Source organism: Chelonoidis abingdonii, chromosome 19, assembly GCF_003597395.2.
Source record: "Chelonoidis abingdonii isolate Lonesome George chromosome 19, CheloAbing_2.0, whole genome shotgun sequence".
NCBI lineage: Eukaryota > Metazoa > Chordata > Testudines > Testudinidae > Chelonoidis > Chelonoidis abingdonii.
Genome location: NC_133787.1, coordinates 9,049,802 through 9,072,533, shown reverse-complemented (window position 1 = coordinate 9,072,533; position 22,732 = coordinate 9,049,802). Strand labels below are relative to the sequence as shown.

Sequence of the window (22,732 nt, the reverse complement as noted above, 5' to 3'; positions counted from 1 at the left end):
ATGTATACGTTTACATTTAGCCATATTAAAAGGCATATTGTTTGCTTGAGTGCAGTTTACTAAGCAATCTTTGAATCAGTGACCTGTCCTCTTCATGATTTACCAGTCCAATTTTTATATCATCTGCAACTTTATCAGTGATGATTTGATGATTTCTTCCAGGTCATTGACAATAATGTTCAATAGCACAGGGCCAAGAACCAATCCGCGGGACTTCAGTGGAAATATACCTGCTCAGTGATGATTCTCCATTTACAGTTACATTTTGAGAAACTATGAGTTAACTAGTTTTAAATCCATTTAATGTGTGCCATGTTAATTTTATATCATTCTAGTTTTTAATCTAAATATTGTGCATTACCATTGTAACAGAGTGTGGGGGAGTCAGGGCCTTGCACCCCCCCACTTCCTGCAATTCACTGTGACTCTCAGCCAGCCAGTAAAACAAAAGGTTTATTAGACAACAGGAACACAGTCCAAAACAGAGCGTGTAGATACAGGAAACAGGACCCCTCAGGCAGGTCCATCCTGGGTGGTAGGGAGCCCAGATCCCGGTACTCGGCCAGCTTCCGCAGCCAGCTCCAAACTGAAAAACTCTCTCCAGTAGTCTCACCCAGCCATGCACCCTGGCTCCTCCTCCTCCAGCCTTTGTCCAGTTTCCCAGGCAGATGGTGTCACCTAGCTCCAACCCCCTCCTGGGCTCAGGTTACATGTTTACGTATCATCCCTCAAGTGAAGTCACACCCTGATATCCCACCACCATCCAGTCCCAATGCAGACAGTACCAGTAAAATTTCCATGCAACATTCCCAGGTCAAAACTCCCCACTCCCTACTCCGTCACAACCATTTCAAACACCTTACCGAAGTCTAAGTATATTATGTCAACACTATTATTTTAACAACAAAACTTGTAATCTTATCAAAAAACTATCATGTTAGCATGACAGGATCTATTTTTTCATAAACTCATATTGATTTGTATTAATTACATTACCCTCCTGTAATTTTTTATTAATCAAGTCTCCTAACACCCACTCCATTATATGGCCCAGAATTAATGTCAGGTTGTCAGGCTTATTACCTGTGTCATCCTATTTATCCTTTTTGAAAATTGACACATTAGCTTTCTTCCAAACTTATGGAACTTCCCCAGTGCTACAAGACTTATTGAAAATTAGCCTTCATGGTCCAGTGAGCTCCTCGGCCAGCTCTCTTACAACTCTTGGATGCAAGTTATCTGGACGTACTGATTTAAAAATGTCTCTCTTTAGTAGCTGATGTTTAACATCCTCCAGAGATAGTCATGGAATGGAAAGACTGTTATCACCATAAGATGAGACTATATCACATGTTTTTCCCCCCAACTGCAAAACAGAAATATTTATTGAGCACTTCTGGCTTTTCTGTATTATTAAGTCTACCATTTCCATCTGTGATGGTTGCTGGGGTACTCAGAACTCTGAGTTATCCCCTGCCTTCAGCGTGAGGGATTCTTGCCTGTGCCTGGCTGGGTGTCAGTTTCCTAACACTGCCAGCCTCTCAGGCACTTACCTATGGTACCTATCTATATACAGTATTAAAAATAACTCTAGATCACTTATAATTCTGTGAAGACAAAAAGTTTTGATATGGAGATAAAAGTTAACATGCAATGTAGAATGTTAACAGACATTGCCGGACCCTCAAACTGTTTCCAGTGCTAGCAAAGAATAGTTTGCCAATTACAATGGAATTATTCACTTCCCCAGATGAAGCCTTAAACTACGGACTGCCAGCCATGTGCTCTTGATGTATGAAGTATTACTCATAATGCTAGATGAGAACTGGGGCTTAAATCACTGTTCACCATCTAGGCTGACTGATGGGGTCATTATTAACTGAAAGTTGCTTTCTTTTTCTTTTTTTTGGAGGGAGGAAAAATGTTAACTCTTGAAAGAAAGAGATGTTCTGAGCTAATTCCTCTTTTTATCAATTCTAGGAGTGATTTTAATTGTCTATTAAATTCAGTCTTGGCCAACACATTTCTACATCCTTTGCTGTGTCTACAATTTTAGACACAAATGCCTGGCCAAAAAAAGGTATTACAGTAGCAAAATAGGCCCTGCAGACGTAGCTTTGTTTGTTCAGCTATGTATTTATATAACAAGAACAGTGCCTTAGAAATACTGAAGAGAGACCATTCTTGATTAACTAGGGTATTTTGCTAGAAATGGATTTTAAAAAAACCTTTTCATTTGCCATATGCATGTTATTTCTTCACAAGGCTTGGGACTGAATGCATGGTGGGAGGACTGATGTTTCTTCTGTAAAAGGAAAAATTCTCAGGCATTGTATTAAAGAATACGCATGGAATTGGATAGCTGCACACTTCCCCACATGGCATGTTGGTGTTCTTTTCCATCACATTCTATAGTTATTACCAACGGAATGATTCATTGGAGGATATGTTGATAGCCTGTATGACAGGTATTGCAATTTCCTGCAATATCTTTGAAAAATCTTATTGAATTAAGTTTATATGTAGGAGCAGGATTTTATAATTGTACTATGAGAATTAATGTAAGATTTGATTTCATCCTGCCAGCCACCCTTTTTGAATAGCAGAAAGGAATAACAGACCAGAACAATCCTTATAACTGATTATGGTCACCCTTCTGTTTTAGGTCTTGGCTACACTTGCGAGTTACAGCACAATAAAGCCTCCCAGAGCGCTGTATCCCACTCCCCATCCACACTGGCAAGGCATGTACAGTGCTGTGTCTCCACAGCTACAGTGCTGCTGGTACCTCCCCGAGAGGAATAACAGCTGTTGCGTATTGGGTGAGACACTGCCGCTCCAGTGTAAACGAGGAGTAATGTTATTATGCACTGATGGATCTCCAGAAACTCCTCACAATCCTTTTAATTGAAGCATCCTCTCTTGTTTTGTTGTAAACTCCAGATGAGGAAGTGCCCTTTCAAAGCTCTGTTTCGGGGGCTGCTTATCAAAAAACCAAACACAGCTACTGTTTGCTTCGAATGAGTGAGAGGCAGGCAGGGGTGGTCTGTTTGGTGTGCCACCAGCTAACGTTTGCTTGAAGAGAGAGGCAGCAGAGGTGGGGGGTAGGCGGTTTGGGATCCGTTTCAGTGAGCGGCTGCTTATCTGTTCTATGAGAAAAAAAGAAACAGCTGCCGCTTGCTTTCAGCGAGTGAGAGAGAGGTAAGGGAGGCAGGGGGGTCCGAGACAAACTCTCAGCACTCCAAAAACTCACTCTCTCCCTGTTACACTCCACCCCTCCGCCATTTGAAAAGCACATTGCAGCCACTTGAATGTTGAGATAGCTACCCATAATGCACCACTCCCAATGCAGCTGCAAATGCTGCAAATGTGGCCATGACAGCGCGCTGTCAGTGTGGACAGACTGCAGCGCTTTTGCTGCTCAGCTTTATGAAGGTGGGTTTAACTCAAGCACTGTACATCTGCAAGTGTAGCCATACCCTTAGGATAAGTTATAATGTCTACTATGGTTTCCTATATGTATTACAAATTAGGCACTCTAGGATCTTGTATCATATCTATGTTAAGGAGATTAGAGGAATGTTGAGGGCCTGAAGCCCCAATGTGAATTGTTTTAGTTATAAGATTTAGCAAGGCTTGATTTACAATGTATTCTGCTGAATATAAAACACTGCTGTCTGTATACCTTTGAAGGTTTCTGTAAGAGATTGTTTGTGTGAATGAGGAATGCATGCATCAGGAAAAGATAAGGTGTGAAAGCCATCACAAATGTCCAGATGGTCAAGAAAAAGTGAGAGACTTGGAAAGACCAGGAGACTATCAGAAAACAACCATTGTGTCCGATGCTAAACATGTTAGCATCATTGATGACCTAAGAGGTGAGGCATCCACCCCCGAAGGTGAGACAACAAGTAGGGGATAACGATGGGAAGCCCAACAATAACAATCAAATGATATCACCACTTAAGGACTAATAATTACAGGATGACATTGTAAAATGCATGGACTCAAATGGGAATTTACAACTATAAAGCTGGGGTGTTTTCCCTGGGTTCAGTCCTGCAAAGCCTTGGCGCATTGGATCGCGACCGACAAGAGCCCAGCTCCACACTCATGCTCAATCTAACTGGCCATTGGATTGACTCAAGCTACAACAGACTGGTAACTATAAACATCAACTGGCAGGACTGTGTGTGTGTGATGAAAAAGCATATGCCAACTGTTGTATTTTCAATAAATGCAGTGTTTTTGCCTTCTCTATAAAGATCCTGTGCACTTTGTATAGCATAACATATGTATGTTTGGGGTCCCTTGTATTAAATGAATGGTTCATATATAATTGTGGGCTGGGGTTGTATGTAACCTCTTTCTCTCTAGCGGGGAGATGAGATGTAACTGTTGGGAAGTGTTATGAATTTGAAAGGACTATATAGAATAATGATCAAGCCAGGAATGGATTTTGTGGCAACCAGTGTCAAGCGGTTTGCCTGGGGAATCTCTAAGGGGAGATGAATGCAAATACCCCAGTTCCTGTTATGTAGAAACCAGCCTTTTGAAGCTACGCCCAGAGGAGGGGACCATTGTCTGCTGATCACCTGTTCCTGGAGTCTGAAGACCAAAGGGCTAAGCTGTACAAAGGAAAAACTGACCCATTTATAGAGTGGTGGTTCTGAGTTAAGTCTGTCATGAATTTGTAAACAGAGAGAAACCCCTTTGTGGACTTGGAAGGACTGACTCCTATTAGATCCCTTGTTGGAGTTGTGAGGTGATCTTTGGTAAGCTTATTAGCATGTGTGTTCTTTTATTGGTTCTAGTGTTTTCCCTGTAATGCTTTCACCTTAAGAATAAATGTGCTTGTCTAGAAAGGGCTGTGGGGTAACTCAACTGCTGGTGACTACTCTGTTCAGAAGCCTTCACAAAGACAGTAAAGCCACCAGCCGTTTCAGTAGTCTGGCTTTCTGGGAGCATCGTAGTGCAGGTAGGGAATGGCACAGCCTGGAAAAATCCTGATCAGGAGGGAGAGAGATGTAGGTATCTGCCCAAGAAAGGTGATGAGCTAGGAGCCTAAAGGGGGTGCCTTTGGTGGGTCCCGGGAGGGAAATACAAGTGCAGTTGCCCTGAGCTGTGACAGCCATGTCTCATGCTGCAGGCATTCAAAGAGATGCTTGGGGATAGGTAATTTGGTACATGGCAGGCAGAAAAATCAGTTGGATGTATCCTGAAGAAAGAATTATTGCATTAGTACAGTGGCATACTGTATAGTACGAAGCAGAAAGCAGCTCTGCCCTCCATACACCTTTACTATGAAATAGAGAAAATAATATAGCAAAGAGTTTGATATTTTATGTTCTTGGGGCTACAGCTCTGTCTGGATGAGTGAGAGACGGGAGGCGGGAAGGACCATCAAAAAGCTGTGCTAAGAGCAAGAAAGGAAAGACTCTTTTACAGGAGATAATGCTGCCTACTTCTGAAAGTGAGAACAAGTGTTCTGATGGCACTGTTGTAGCTGGCATCATAAGATATTTGTGTGCCAGATATGCTTAAGATTCATATGTCCCTTTATGTTTCAGCCACCATTCCAGAGGACATCCGTCTGTGCTGATGTCCAGCACATGTTCATTTTCATTATGAGAGTCAGATGCCACCAGCAGAAGGTTGAGTTTCTCTTTTTGTGCTTCAGGTTCTGAAGTTTCTGCATCAGAGTGTTGCTCTTTAAGACTTCTGAAAGAGTGCTCCACACCTTGTCCCTCTCAGATTTTGGAAGGCGCTTCAGGTTCTTAAACCTTGGGTCAAGTGCTGTAGCTATCTTTAAAAATCTCACATTGGTACCTTCTTTGCGTTTTGTCGAATCTGCAGTGGAAGTGTTCTTAAAACGAACAACATGTGCTGGGTCATCATCTGAGACTGCTAAAGCATGAAATATATGACAGAATGCAGGTAAAACAGAGCAGGAGACATAAAATTCTCCCAAAGGTGTTCAGTCACAAATTTAATTAACATATTTTTAATGAGCGCCATAAGCATGGAAGCATGCCCTCTGGAATGGGGGCCGAAGCATGAAGGGGCATAAGAATGTTTAGCATATGTTGCACGTAAATACCCTGCAATGCTGGCTACAAAAGTGCCATGCAAATGCCTATTCTCACTTTCAGGTGACGTAAATAAGAAGTGGGCAGCACTATCTCCTGTAAATGTAAACAAACTTGTTTGTCTTAGCAATTGGCTGAACAAGTAGGACTGAGTGGACTTTAGGCTCTAAACTTTTACATTTTTTTAGTCTAGTTATGTAACAAAAATAATCTACATTTGTAAATTGCACTTTCACAATAAAGAGATCACACTGCAGTACTTGTATGAGGTGAATTGAAAAATACTATTTCTTTTATCGTTTTTACAGTGCAAATATTTGTAATAAAAATAATATAAAGTGAGCACTGTACACTTTGTATTCTGTGCTGTAATTGAAATAAATATATCTGAAAATGTAGAAAACATCCAAAAACATTTGTAACACATTTCAACTGATATTCTATTTTTAACAGCACAATTAAAACTGCCATTAATCAAGATTAATTTTTTAATTGCAATTAATTTTGCTAATTTTTGGAGGACTTATGGATTGCCTTGTCATCATATTTCCATGACGCATTAAAGAAAATAAGAATTCTGACCATATGCTCCATAATGAATAGACATTTGCTATAGATTCCTCAAGATTTTAAGATGAGGTGGAACTGTAACACCTATATTGAAACTGTCTTATTATGACCCTCTCTTTTCAATTATTTATAACTTCGGCAAACTTTTTAGGTTAAAATTGTCTTGGTCTTTGCCTGAGATGAATTTTTTTTTGAGGGGGGGGACAAAGCGTAAGTAAAATAGTTGTTTTGTTTCTAAAGAGAATATTGAAAACTAGGTAACTTGCTAATGTTACATTATTTCCCAGTCAAGCAGCTTTAATATTGCCAATTCTAAACTTTTGGGTGCTCAACTTTGCAACCAAAGATGCAGGAATCATTTCGGGGGAAATTCGATGGCCTGTGTTATGCACAAGGTCAATCTAGATACAAATGGTCCCTGATCGTCTTAAAATCTATGAAAACGTAGAATTACTTTAATGTCGATTTTGTATGTAAATATAATTGTCACAATATTAATCAAAGATGGAAACTTTATTTTAAAGGTGAAAATGTCCCATATCCCTAAACAATAACTTCTCCAGAGAAGAATTTAGGCTAAGTGGAATTCTAAGACTTCTGATACCATTCTGATATATTACATCACAATTCATTTGGAGAGCCTGTATCTCTTGCACACAGAAGCATGTAACTAGAGGCAAGCTTCTTATATCAGCAAATTTCTACTTTGTTCAACTTGCTTTTCTATGACTTTCTTGATAAGACAGTTACTAGAGTACTAAATCTTCAGAATACATCAACTGTTATCTTAACTTGTACCAGCTGCAGAAGCAGGATATTATTACTGTGTTGGCCGGTCCTCTTTGGCCAGGATTTTCTAGCATTTTAATTTTAGCTTTCAAATCCTAGATGGTCTTGCTTTCTCTTATCTCTCAGCTCCTCATTCTCTCCAGACATTCTTGTCTATTGTGCTCTATCCAGATACAACCTACGGCTGTATTACAATTATAGATCTATAGCTCAAGGATTTTTTTTTTTTGCTACTCTGGAACACTTCCCTGGCATATTTTTGGATGTGTGTTCAAGTTTGCATTAAATAGTGACCTCTTTTCATGGGCTTTAGACAGATTTGTGTTTTATTGTATTGTAGTTATTTGGAGGTGAGTGAGGATTTTAAATAATGTTTAGTTCCAGGCTTTTCATCCTCTCCTTGTCAAATCCCTCCTAAAGACCCACTTCTCCTGGGAGGTCCACAAACAGCAAAGGAAAATAACTCTCAGCTCCTCCTTCCTTTAGGTCTCTCTCTGTGTCCTGTCTCAGGATCCTCAGGCCATCTGTATGCCTATTTTGTACAGCGCCACATGTACCTTCTGCACTTCAGAAATATTTGGAGATGCTTATGTTATGATAGGCGATTATAAAAATGTCACTTGCAGTTGCTGCTGTGCTAAACTATTGTTTAGTCCTCCCTCTCAGATTTCCCCCTAAACATACTCAACCAGGTAGGCAGCACTTTAAATAACCCAGTAACACTGAATTTGAAGGGATGTGAACTACTGTCAAAAAATTGCTACCAACTCCTGTGTTCCTAGCCACGTGCTTCAGAAACTTTGGATCAGAAATCAGGAAAGCAATATAGCACCACTTAGAATTTAGACACTTAAGTTTCAGTGGGGAAAAAAAACAGTTTGTGACTTAAGAAATCAAGTAAAAGTGAAATGAGACATTCTTCTCTTGGAAACCATAAACTGGCTGAAGCAAATCACAGCTGCTTTTAAGTAAGCTTGAGTCCAAATAGCTTTTTGTATGTGCTGATTGAAAGTAAACTGTAAATGACATTGATGGGTTAAAATAATAATGTGCGCCCAGTTTTACTTTGCTTCCTTCCCACTAATGCTGCTTGAAATTGCTCTGGTGGGAAGGTGATTCTGCTTGACCTTTGTCCAGCGGGATATTATTGAGGCAAACAACCACCTGGTAAGTTTAAAAACTAGACATTACATATAAGAACAGCATCTGCAGTTTATACTTGCTGGGAGAAAAAAGTTATCTATCTCTATGCTTCTGGAAATAAACTAATCACCAGTGGGGGTCAGGAGGAAATTATCTCTTCCATCTTGAGTATAGTATTAAATAATTAGGGGCGTCCATGGATATTTTGCATCTTCCTATGCAATATACAGCCCTGGGGAGAGTTGGAGACAGGATACCATATGAGTTGGGCCATTGATCAAGCCTGATACTCCAAGAGGTAGAGTGCTGGTTTATATGGTCCATCTTTGAAACATGGACACTTCCATTTTCAATGATGATTCATCTGCACAAAGTCCTTTTCCGCTGAGACTTTCATTCAGGTTTTAATATTTTCATTGGCAAGAATAAGTCTAACTGCTGCCGAGCGTTCCCAATATCTAGAGCTCACCTCCTGTTCTGCTGATCTTTATGGAATGGGAAATAGAACAATTACAGCTTAGCCCATGACAGCAAAAAAAAAAAAAAAAAAAGGTTAAAGTCCAAATTAACTGTTTATTAATTAACAAGTCCATAGTTGTTACTTGGGCAACACTCCCATTGAAATGAGTGAAGGTTTCGGGTAAGGACAGAATAAAAGCTAAATTGGGAATTCAGCATTTGTCCAGTTAATTGCAGCCATTCTCCATAGAGCCCTACAAATATAAATGCTTACCCCAAGATTGATTTTTACGTCCCTTCTCCTGTCACCATCTTTTTATAATCACCAATAAAATAAATACCTTATGCCAAATGAATTACATTTCTAAATGAATTAGCTTCAGCCCATACATACTGCATTATCGCTTGGAAGCCCACATATGTAGTTCAGCAGCCCTACACTTTATTTTTTTCAAGCCAGAGCGTGTTCACCTGTGTATGTGGTGAGTCAACTAACTTCGTCCTCCAGCATCATTTCCTGAAAGAGAAGCAACATGGGTTTTAATTGATTTGATTAAATAATAAATGATACATTCTCATATCTCAACCTAGGCAGCATTTCCAGTCTATAAATCTAGGGCTATGGAAGGAAGAGCTTTTAAATAGTGTGTAAATTGCAGTAATTCCTCCACCCAAGGCACTATGGTACAACAATTAGTTACATTATTAGTTGCTGTCTTCTAGCACTGAACAGGGAACTTGAATAGAATAACTAAAACGTTATCTCTTAAAGCTATTGTGTCTCCATCCTTGCTTCACTGTAGGCCGTTTTGTACAGGAGCTTTCCCCAGCCCCTCGCTATTAGGCTTCCTGCTACAGATAGGAAGTAACGTCACAGTGCTTAGTGAGGGAGAATCTCTGTTTCAGCTAGGCTTGTACCTTTGTTATGTGAGGGAGGGGTCTTACAACTTTTCTTTCCTTACATGACTGCACATGTCTGTCTCTCTTCCCTCACAGACTTTTAAATAGGTAGAACAGGATTTTACAATAGTAACCCAAAATATTATAGTAACACTACAATCAGATACATTGTTTAGATCTATTACAATAGAATATTGGTTGTTCTAGGTGTCTGGCATCTGATACTTCAGTCAATTAACAAAGCTGGCAAATGCCCAGCTCTACCCTTCCACTTAACCCAGCCCATGTCAGTGCAGCAGGCTCACATGTAAGTGTACAACTCAAAGATATTCAGCCAAATTTTCATAAATGGCCACTGATTTGGGGTGACTACGTTTCTGGGTCCCCAACTTGCGAGCTGGAGCCAGATTTCCAGAAGTGCTGATCATTTGCAGCTGCCATTAAGGTAACTGGAGTTGAGGATACCTTAGTACTTCTGAAGATTAGGTCCAAAGGGCATCTAGTTAGATGTCCAAAAATCAGTGTTTTGAAGTCAGTGTCAAGGGGGGATTTTAAACTTTTCTGTATTATAGCTCCTTCACTTGATCTGTAGATTTACTAACCGATGTTCAGCAAGGCAGATGCCTATGGGTATGGCCCAGCAATGCACGTGGTATGTCCTCAAGGTCTTTTGGAAGAAATGTTTCAACATGAAGATGATACAGGTCCTGTGTGTGCAAACAGTTGGTAACTCAAGTGAAACTACACTAAAATGTATTGCTATGTTGCATCTATGGCCTGAGCTATAAGCTACAGTATGTAACTGGTTGGAGAAGGTGAATGCTAGTCCTGTGTACAGTAAGTACATTGTTAATTACACTCTGTGGGCTTTCCTAGGCACCATGTAAACTCTGAATGTCCTCCGTTATTTAAACATAGAACAGACAAAAGGGTCCCTGAACCCAGTGTGATTTCATTTCAGAAGGAACTCTGCAAGTTTCTTTTTTCCTTAATCCAATTGCAACAGGGAATTAAAAGCCTAACTATTTTCTAAAGGATGGTGCAACCTGCACAGTCCTTCTAACCCCTGGGGAATTGCAGCTTCACATCACTTCTTCCTTGGGACAGCTACCAATGCCATAATTTGACTCGTAGGCCCAGATTCAGCAAGGTACTCTGTGTGGATGTACCCTGTGTGCTCTCACAGCTCTCCTGACTTCACAGGTGCTCCCGGTAGGGTCCGGAGTCCACCTGTGCTGCAGCATGCAGGATTGAGGCCTTAGATTTTAAACTCCCCAAGCCAGGGACTTAGTATGTGAACTTTTTTGTAGCCTGTCTCATATAATTTGGTGTCAGATAAATAATAATAGTGGATGAGATTTGCAAATGCAGATATTTGTAAAGCCCTCTTAATGCATATATGTACATTTGAAAATCTGACCCAATCATAATTTTGATATTTTGTCAGATGTATCCATCCAAGCCTGTTTGTTCTATGCATCATTCTGGATAACTTGAAAACATGCTTGATAGGTCTCTGGTATTTCCTGGTTCTGGCGTGGTTGGGAAAGACTACAAAACTGTCCTTTCTCTTATGGCTATTTCTGCACTTTGATTTCAAGATCTGTATTGTGAAAATGAGAGAGTGGTTATAACTAAACTCTTTTGAGCATGAAATAAAAATTGTATTGAAGTCTGTTCTCTGAAATGGCTTCAAGAGGTTGCCAAGTATTTGAATCTTCTGACTTTCGGTTCTGTATTGCATTGTGATAAGTCTAAAGCATATAAACCAATAAACTGAACATTTTCCTCAAATAGAGCTGCTTCTTTCTAATGCTGGTATAAGGTTTCCCTTTTTTATACAGCATTTGCTTTCAAGCTTAGCTCCACTGCTGTCCATCATAAGTTCCCCTTTAACCTGGTAGCTCTGGCATTTGCACATGCCTCACAGCACCATAACCATTAAATATCTGGCTGCCTTTGGCAACTTTCTTCTCAGTCTTTGTAATACATTTGGTCCTGCCTTCTTAGATACCTCCTGTTTGAAAGCCTGTGTTCCAAAAACAGCCATGTACCAAGGGAGCTCTGTATTGGTGAAGGTGTTGGATACTTCACAGGACAGATACTCAAATTCCAAGAATTTTCCCCCTGTATCTTTAAGCAGCTCATGACCTTGTATTCCATTTGATTGTGCTTTCCCTCCATTAATCTTTTATTCTTAACACTGATGTCTTGCCATTCACAGATGATGGGAAGTTGTCCTTGGAGGAGTTCCAGGCTTTTTTTTCAGATGGGACTCTAAATGAAGAAGAACTTGAACAGCTCTTTCATACTATTGACTCAGACAACACCAGGTAAGCATATGAATCTGTGTTGATTTCTTTCCCGCTGACATAGATTTTAGGATTCTTGGTGTGCAGCTATTAAAGTTTTGCTTCTTAAAAGATCTAGACATGTGCAAAATGCACCGGGATGGATTTCCTCTGCCAGCCTAGATGGGCTTCATTTCTTCAGGGTTTGACCTCCCTGGGTGAAGAGCATTAGGGATCCTTGTTCTCCTGGTATAAGTTGAACACACTTCCTGAAGCAGTCTCTTTTATAAAGCAACAAAGAGTCCTGTGGCACCTTGTAGACTAACAGATGTATGGGAGCATAAGCTTTCGTGGGTGAATACCCACTCGTCGGACGCTCTGACGAAGTGGGTATTCACCCACGAAAGCTTATGCTCCAATACATCTGTTAGTCTATAAGGTGCCACAGGACTGTTTTTGTTGCTTTTTACAGATCTAGACTAACACAGCTACCCTCTGATACTAGTCTCTTTTATGAAGATCTTTGAAATTTATACATTTTGAATAATAGGGACAATCAGATAACCTTATGATTTTTCCATTGCTTCTAGAAAGCTTCGCTATGCTATCTAATCTAGCTATCCTGATCTGTCTGAGTTTCTAATGCAGTTGTAGGTAGAATCATAGACCTGGAAGGGACCTCGAGAGATCATCTAGTCCAGTCCCCTGAACTCATGGCAAGACTAAGTATTATCTAGACCATCCTTGACAGGTGTTTGTCTAACCTACTCTTAAAAATTCCCAATGATGGAGATTCCAGAACCTCCCTAGGGAATTTATTCCAGTGGTTAACCAGCCTGACGGTTAGGAAATTTTTCCTAATGTCCAACCTAAACCTCTCTTGCTGCAGTTTAAGCCCACTGCTTCTTGTCCTATCCTCAGAGGTTAAGAACAACAATTCTTCTCTCTCCTCCTTGTAACAACCTTTTACATAGTTGAAAACTGTTATCATGCCCCCTCTGTCTTCTCTTTTCCAGACTAAAGAAACCCAGTTATTTCGGTCTTCCCTCATAGGTCATGTTTTCTAGACCTTTAGTCATTTTTCTTGCTCTTCTCTGGATTCTCTCCAATTTGTCCACATCCTTCCTGAAATGTGGTGTCCAAAACTGGACACAATACTCCAGCTGAGGCCTAATCAGCGCAGAGTAGAGTGGAAGAATTACTTCTCATGTCTTGCTTACTACACTCCTGGTACACACATCCCAGTGTTACACTGTTGACTCATATTTAGGTTGTGGTCCACTATGACCCCCAGATCCCTTTCCACAGTGCTCCTTCCTCGGCAGTCATTTCCCATGTTGTATCTGTGCAACTGATTGTACTCCTAAGTGGAGTACTTTGCATTTGTTCTTATTGAATTTCATCCTATTTACTTCAGACCATTTCTCCAGTTTGTCCAGATCATTTTGAATTATAATCCTATCCTGCAAAGCACTTGCAACCCCTCCCAGCTTGGTATTGTCTTTAGACTTTATACGTGTACTCTCTATGCCATTATCTAAATCATTGAAGAAGATACTGAACAGACCCAGAACTGATCCCTGCAGGACCCCACTTGTTATGTCCTTCCAGCATGACTGTGAACCACTGATAAATACTCTCTGGGAACAGTTTTCTAACCAGTTTTGCACCCACCCTATAGTAGCTCCATCTAGATTGCATTTACCTATTTTGTTTATGAGAAGGTCATGCGAGACAGTATCAAAAGCTTTACTAAAGGCAAGATATACCACATCTACCCCTTCTCCCCATCCACAAGGCTTGTTACCTTGTCAAAGAAAGCTATTAAGTTGGTTTGGCACAATTTGATCTTGACAAATCCATGCTGACTGTTACTTATCCCCTTATTATCTTCTAGACATTTGCAGATTGATTGCTTAATTATTTGCTCCATTATCTTTCTGGGTATAGGAGTTAAGCTGACTGGTCTATAATTCCCTGGGTTGTCCTTATTTCCCTTTTTATAGATGGACACTATATTTGCCCTTTTTCCAGCCTTCTGGAATCTCTCCTGTCTTCCATAACTTTTCAAAGATAATCGCTAATGGCTCAGTCAGCTCCTTGAATATTCTAAGATTCATTTCATCAGGTCCTGGTGACTTGAAGACATCTAATTTGTCCAAGTAATTTTTAACGTTGTTCTTTCCCTATTTTAGCCACCTCTGATCTTACCTCATTTTCACTGGCATTCGCTATGTTAGACGTCCAGTCGCCACCAACCTTCTTGGTGAAAACTGAACCAAAGAAGTCATTAAGCACCTCTACTATTTCCACATTTTCTGTTATTTTTCCGACCCTCATTGAGTAACCCTGTCCTTGGCCTTCCTCTTGCTTCTAATGTATTTGTAGAATGTTTTCTTCTTACCCTTTATGTCTCTAGATAGTTTGATATCGTTTTGTGCCTTGGTCTTTCTAATTTTGTCCCTGCATACGTGTGTTATTTGTTTACGCTCATCCTTTTTAATTTGACCCAGTTTCCACTTTTTGTAGGACTCTTTTTTTATTTTTAGATCATTGAAGATCTCCTGGTTAAGCCAGGGTGGTCTCTTGCCAAGCTTCCTATCTTTCCTACGCAGTGGGATAGTTTGCTCTTGTGCCCTTAATAATGTCTGTCTGAAAAATTGCCAACTGTCTTCAGTTGTTTTTCCCTTTAGACTTGCTCCCCATGGGATCTTACCTACCTGCTCCCCAAGTTTGCTAAAGTCTGCCACCTTGAAATCCATTGTCTTTATTTTGCTGTTCTCAATCCTACCATTCCTTAGAATCATGAACTCACCATTTCGTGATCACTTTCACCCAAGCTGCCTTCCACTTTCAAATTCTCAACTAGTTTCTCCCTATTTGTCAAAATCAGATCTAGAACAGCCTTGTGGGATCTGGCTGTTATACAGAGAAAGGATGGCATCATCTGTAATCTTGTCTTTACAGCACTAAATCTTGCCATGTCACTTTCACTTTAACTGTGTCTATTTCATCTCAGTATGATTGCTCCCCTTACACTATGACCCTAAAGCCGCAGCACTGATGACTCCAGCACTTAAAAAAATAAAATAAAATCCTACAACATTGAAAGAAACCGCTTTCCGCAGGGTAACATTCCCCCCAGTGCAGAGGACCAGACCACCTGAGTCCCACTTAAAGGCCCTCAAGTAGAGCTACTGCATCTCAGCATTTCTGAACTCAGGCAGGTGCTTACATATAGATTTCAGAGCTTAATTTTAGGCTCTTGTTTTTGAAAATCTTGGTCTCTTAATATTGTACATCTATAGAGGAGGCTCCATCCTGCAGGAGAAGGACAGTGAAGTTGAACAAAGTCACATAGGCCTCCTGAGTGTGCAGGTTCCCAAGGATGCTGATGGTTGGCTGTATCTGGAAATATCCCTGCCCTTTCTTAGGTGAACTTTGAGTTTCCTGATTGCCAGAAGGCAATCTGGAGGAGATGCAGAACGGAAAATTAGCTGAATTCTTATCAGGCCACAGATGCTGCATTTACGGGGACTTTAGGTTCCAGCTCTTTGAATCTCTAGTGAGTGTCTGTTCTCTGGAAAATATAAGGTAGAATTGTGCAAGGAGGCTGGGAGGGAGGCAGCCATCTCATCAAAACAGTAGGTGGTTCTGGCAAGCTAGTTCACTTGAATTTGATACCAGGTTTGAAATTGCATCTGGGTGGATATTGAAGTTTAAATAGAATTCAGGGTTTGGATTTGTATTTGGCAGCATTTGGCTCCTGCAATCACCAATTCAGATTAAATAATTGATTTAAACTGTGCAGTAGCCCTATGAAGTAGGTAAGTGTGTATTAATATCCCCATTTCACCGATGGCAAAACTAAGGGAATTGATGCAGTGGAGTTCAGACCCTGTCTGTATAACTGCAGAATAGCTCCACTGATGTCTCGTGCAAGTAAAGTTACTCATGAGTTTTGTGTTTTCAAACCTTATTTGTTTGAAAAGGTTTCAGTTTAGGAAATCTAGGCATGCTGTCATTAAAGGCATGTGTAGTCTTTAAAGATCCTATGAATTTTTTTTACCATGAATTGGGTTGGTGATCCTGATGGCCAAACTCTAATTTAGCTATTTGCATTCTTCCTACCCCACTTCCCTCTTTTGGTTTCAGCTGATTGTATTCTTCACTTTCTGTACTAAAGTTGTATGTTGTGCACTACAGGTCTGTCGCATCTTACGCGCATGTAACGTGCAAATTCAGCTTCACACCATCGGCGAAAACAAAAGAGGGAAAAATAAAAATTTAAGTACTGTGCCTGCCTGGGTTTTTTTGTTTGTTTGTTTCGCCGACGACTTTCAGTGCACCACTGTAGGGGATGGTGGAGGGGAGTGGCTGTGCGCTGCTGGGAGTGGGCTGCACGCTTCGTCTGCCCCAGCCGGTGCCACGTCTGTAGCAAGCCCAGCAGCCTGCATCCTTCCCTCCCTGCCGACCGATGACTTTCAATTCACCTGCAGGTGGGAGCGGCACGGAGCCCTCCTGGCAGGCGGCACAGCGGGAGGGGCTGAGTGGTGAGCGCCTCGGCTGAAAGAAGCCCTGGCTGACTCCCTTCTTCCCCCCCCGCCCCAGCTAGCCAGGGTGCGCGCTGCTCCGCCTCCCGGGGCATGTCTGCAGTGCAGGGAGTCCCGCTAGCCAGAGTGCAGCAGCTGCTCGCCCAGAGGCTCGCCAGCACGGCTGGGGGAGGCAGTCATGAACTGCCAAGTAAGTGGCACCGAAAGTTTGCACCTGTTTTTTTGTTTGTTTGGGTTTTTTTGGTTTGCCGTTCCGGTCACTCTGCACCCTGTTGTTGTTGCTTCGCTGCTCCGACTGCCGGTTTTTTTTCCCCCCTTTTTTGCGCTTTGAGTGACAAAAAAGCCAGAGCCGGCCCTTCGTGTAGTGCGGGTGATTCCTCCCGCCATTACACTCAATGTAATGTTGACTATAGGTGATTTTCGCTTTCCATGCTGACTACAGAAGGTAACCCCAGCGTAAGATGAGACAGACCTGTACTGAACAGCTGCCATGCTCCTTTCCAGAGATGGTTGTCTTATGGTGAAGGCCAGAAGTCACTGAAGGCATTGCCTGGGCCACTTGAGCTCAACTCACTTCTTATCTACTGTTTTTATGGTCCACAAAATGCAGAATTGTCTTTTCAGAGTTGAATTTTCATAGGCTCTGCTGTGCTATCAAATTAAAATCACAAACTCATTTGCCTCCAAAGTGTTCTTCCCAGAATATGTAATTTCAGAGCTTTTTGACTGTTGTTGACATCTGTCCATTAACACTCTCTGACTGCATTCTCCTTGGATGGGATTTGAAGTGTTTATGAACTTTCTGATGACAAGCATCTGGCACAGGCATCATCCTGGGCCAATACATGATATTAATACACCTGTGCTCAACTCCTTGGCACCAGCTTTTTTGGTGTGACTTTGCCAGCCAGAGTCACTGCACAAGGCAGCAGAACACTGCAGGGAGTTGTCTTTTCCATTTCCAAGAGGAGTTAGTCTCCAAAAGACTGAGGTTTTATGCTCTTAAAAAAAAATTAAAATGAAACCCAGCATTTAGTCGCATTCCAATGTAATTTAATTCCTCTAGGGATAACAAGCCTGCCCAAATTACAAGATGAGAAAAAGGAATCCTATTTAAAATAAAAAGGCTCATGGTAAGGCTTTAAAAATAATAGTATCGTTCATTAATGCTGCGTTAAGTGGGATCTTCCTGAGGCAGATGCAGGTTCTGGAAGCTGAAATGTAGTACACTAATATATTAACCTATGTAGGTGGGTGAATAGTTAACGTTTTGATACCAGGGTTTAGGAGTTTCTTTTGTGACACTCTATGGTTCAGATTGAATCAGTATCAAAAACCCACTACAGCTTACCGGCTAATATTTTTGTAAGTGCTTTGATGTGTATGTTAGTATGTTTATGATACACTTTAGAAGGCTGCCCCCTCCATTATGCTTCTATCCTGTCAGCAGTTTTTAATATGCTGGTGGAACGTTTTAAAGTAATGCTGCACATTCATGCCCCGTTAGTGTCTGTATTCTTAGTAAACTATGCTAGCACCAAAATATCAGAGAGAAATCTCAGAATCAGTCTTGGGTTGGCCTACTGAAGGCTTGTTTGCAAGCAAAACCAATTAGTGACTTCTTGTAATACAGTTCCCTAATGTTTGCATAGTTGTTTGCCCCAGTAAATCACTTCAGGATGAGAAATGCAGAAAGACCAGAGGAGCTTTGTGGACTCGGTTGTATAATTTGCTGAAGGAATTTTGTGGATCTTACTGCTAAAATAACTACTGAGTTAATCAATCTTTTCTTTTTTAAATAGACAAAGCATTATTAGCAATATGTGTCTGCAACTTATTTGTAGTGAATGAGCTCCAGTTCATGACATAAGCTAACTGGAAACACAACCCAATGGAAGTTCGGTAGTTTGAAGGCTTAAAGGATCAGACTTTTAATTTTACACCATAAAAATATTGGATTTTCCTTAATTAGTAGGGCTGGATAAAGTGGTTAAGAGATTGTAAGAATTGACCTGAACTTTTACTGCAGAACTCAGACCAAATCCAAGTTTTGTTTTCTGTAGTTTGAAAAAAAATTATCTAAAGGAAGTAAAAATACTAAAATACCTTTTAGGATTGTCTTGTAGGGTAGTAATACACCTCAGAAAGAATTAAAATCCCAATGTGAAGGATAGCATGGGAGTCATGGAAATAAAAAGAACAGCGCATTCAAAGTCTGTATTGTAGCCAAAATCAGACTGATACTACTCTGCCATAGTAGCAGAGACACTGACTCTAGAGTCCTTCTCAATATAACAGAGAGGCCATACGTGTCAGGGTGTCCACGACCAAGGTTGTGGGACTCAGGAAAGCTCTGCCTGTGGTCTGAAATAATCCACATTTGCTAAGTTTTATGGTGTTGCACAGTGGCTCTTAATTTCACTTGGCCTTTGCGGAAAGGTAAGGCTGCTGTATGGAGTTTAATATCTGGCTATGGGTTGCTGCTTAGTGGAAGTGGTGAGCTTGATTACACTGCATTTTGCTTTTGTGACTTTAACTAATTGGCAATGTACTTAGGGACTGTGTGTGGGCATGTTTTACTTGTAAACTAAAAGGAAATAAAGCTGGGCAACTCTGCTAAATGTTATGCAGTAGTGAGCGTAGGAAACACGCGATAGAACACTGGGCTATGCAAGTTATAGCACACTGTGTGCTTGGCTGATGTCTGGATTCTAGCACAGTCCCCAGCTGCTACATGTATTGTAACTCGCTTTGGGTTATAATGGGGAGTCATGTCTTTTACTTTTTTTACCCACAGTTAAACTAGTGGGCATTGCATTAGAAAGAGGTCAGTTTTAAACATTTTCTGTTTTACTCCTCAGCTAAGGATGGAAAATAGGCAGCCTGCGATATTTTTTTAACTATTTTTTCAACTTTTGAAGAACAGTTTCATCAGAATACTGAATATCCAGGAGTTCTAATTAGATGTCTCAGATTCCTGCATTGTTAGTGGTAGTTTGCTTAGCAGCTGTTGGACTCCTGGTGCCTGCAATATCACAGTTTAATACAAAAAGATCTATAAAATGTTCAGCAAAAATGTCCACCATATATGTATGTACAAACACATTGATCTAGTCATTGAAATCCTTAAGGACGATACTTTCAGAGTGCCATGCTGGTTTAACATCTGGCATTCTTGGCTGAAGCAAAAGCTTCAAATTTTCATCATAGTTCTAAGTTAAATCTTAGCATACATTTATTAATTTTTAGCATTCAATATAAATTTACCAAAATTGAGAGAGAGAACATTTTTTAAGTGGCAGAAACTTTGTTTCCAGTCCCTAGCTCACTAGTGCCAGTCTTCCCTCAAGCAAAAGCAATTTATGTAATCTGCTCTAGAGTTGTGTGGATAGTTTTCAAGCTTTTAAAAATGCTTTTAAAAGTTTGGAATAAAAATGGAAGTAAATTTCAAAATAAACTAACATTTTGAATTGAAAACTCAAAACATTTCATTTTTAATATGTTGAAACAAAATGTTTTCAGATTTTTTTTTTAGCTTTGTTTTTGATTGAAACAATTGATTTTTGCCAAGAAACTGCTAAAAGTTTTGGTCAACCTGAACCTGCATTTTTTGGTGAAATAAAGTTTCAGCTGAAAACTTTCTTCCACCTGTAGTCTGCATTTTTCCACAAAGGTCAAAAGATTGTCAGAGTACCAAGGGAAAAGAATATATGTCACAAGCACTGAGAGTGCCTTCTCACCAGCTCCTAGATGTCTAAATCTGTAGCTTGTTAGTACAAATGCTCCAGCTAATCTCAACTGCTATGGAGTGTATAAGGAGGGGAAAGTTAATCTCTCTAACCTGAGTTAGCCTCCATTCCTGGTGAATCATAGGCACCTTGCACGAGCTGTTCCTCTAGCAATATTCCTGTTTTGTACCAGATCTAACTTCCAAGCGCGTCACCTCATGTAGGCCATATAATAATCCAAATTAGGAATCACAAAAGTATGTATGACAATGGCCAGGTCCGGAGTTGAGGGAAATGGTCACCTGACCAGGAAAAGTGCTTTTAAACTTTTTTCATGTCATCTGAGATCACTTGGGAAACCTAGAGTACTGTAAAACTTCAGCTCCTGGATAAAGGGCATTGATGTCACTCAGCAGTGGGGACAGGAGTCACCCCCTCTCTGTCACAGTGATCTTTTCTCCTGACGTCTGTCTTGTCTTGATTACACCTTGGTCTTATTCAAATCCCAGTCTCAGCAAGGCACTAGAAAAAACAAGGAAATTGTGTCATCCAGATCTCATGAAAATAAGACATGGACTATTGTCTGCATGCTGATGATGTCAAAGTCCCATACATTCCCATCGGACCGGAAGAATTAAGAAGAGAATCCTGTGGAATCTCACATGAGATCTCTTTGGGCAGGTGTATCATTACAAAAGCAAGAAACCAAAAAAACACCTTGGAGATGAGGGAGGAACAAAAACCACTCAGATAATATTCTTCAACCCCACTAGGATCTGTAAGCAGATCAACAATGTCCTAGGCTGCTAACAGATCTGAAAGACTTATCATGCATGCCTGACCTTGATACACCAATGAGAGTAGGGCGCTACCCAGGCTGACAGAAAAGGACCAAGGAAACCCTGATGACTCCAGCTGGCAGTCCAGGATGCCTTTTCTGTTCCTTCTATAAGGAATTTTGGTAACTCATGCTTTTTAAATCTTGCAAAATAGAAAATTCTCTGGCCTCTGGGATAATACTGTTCAGTATAGCAGGGGTTCTCAAACTGGGGGTTGGGACCCCTCAGGGAGTCGCGAGGTTATTACATGGGGGGGGTCGCAAGCTGTCAGTCTCCACCTTAAACCCTGCTTTGCCTCCAGCATTTATAATGGTGTTACATTAAAAATATTTTTTTTATATATTTATTAGGAGGGTTGCACTCAGCGGCTTGCTGTGTGAAAGAGGTCACTAGTACAAAAGTTTGACAACCACTGCAATACAGCGTTTAATCATCTAACATTTGTAATTGGGAACAATGCTAAATATGATAAATAATGTTCCCTTTATTGTTATCGCCATTGCAACAAGTATTACTCCCTTGTTCCTGCATCTTACCTTCTGTCTGGCATCTGGTATGTTCCAAAATGATTGGTTTGAATTGGTTTATTGTCAGACATAATATTTACCAGGGATTTTTCTTATAAGGAAATTGCTTTATACAGTAAAAGACAAAGGCTGAAATATCAGATGAGTACTGTGCATTTTCTTTCATATAGGAATATAGGGCATATTAACTTTATCTGTCTAAAGGCAATTTGAATTAAAATTAATTGCTGGTTGAAAAGATAAGTTAATTTATTTTCAAAGCTATTTTGGTATTTCATTTTATCTGTGCGCTTTTCTCTTACTCCCTCATCATGTTTGCTTAGTGTGTAGTTCTAAAGATCTTGTGACTTAAATTACTTTCTAGCTAAAGTAGTGCTAGATTAAGAAAATTATGTTCTTGCTGAATATTAATAATTGCTGTTACCAGCCAAATTATAAAATGCTGATTCCATTTCCAGAGTTCTTGTAGGCACGGGGGACTGACTTAGTCAAATAGGAACATCTAGTTTGGTTTCTTGACTTCCTTGAGACGATAAAGGGTCATTTGGAAGATGATGGTTAACCTGAGAACAATGAAGAGGAACATGACAATGCAGGGGGAAGAGGAGTACTTAATGACCCAAGAGGAAGTCTGTGCTACTGTCTTTGGGTACCCAGCTAGAAAATGCCACAGCTTGGCAAGTTATTTTTTAAAGGATAACAATCCCCCAACAAAATGTGTTCTTGTCATTGCAGGGAGGCTTTAGGTGTTTAACTAAAATGAGATATCCAAAAATAGCATTGAAACATTAATGGGGCTTGTTCTCAATACTACTTTGCCTAGAAAGTGTCATTTAAGAGGTTA

General features: G+C 40.4%; 1 protein-coding gene across 1 annotated transcript in view; it reads left to right on the top strand.

Moving 5' to 3' along the window:
- Positions 1 to 22,732, top strand: part of NECAB2 (N-terminal EF-hand calcium binding protein 2) — a 303,651-nt gene that overhangs the window by 75,515 nt on the left and 205,404 nt on the right. Inside the window, exon 3 of the mRNA XM_032785742.2 lies at positions 12,175 to 12,283. Within this exon, the coding sequence (XP_032641633.1) occupies positions 12,175 to 12,283 (109 nt within the window). The remainder of the gene's footprint in view (positions 1 to 12,174; positions 12,284 to 22,732) is intronic.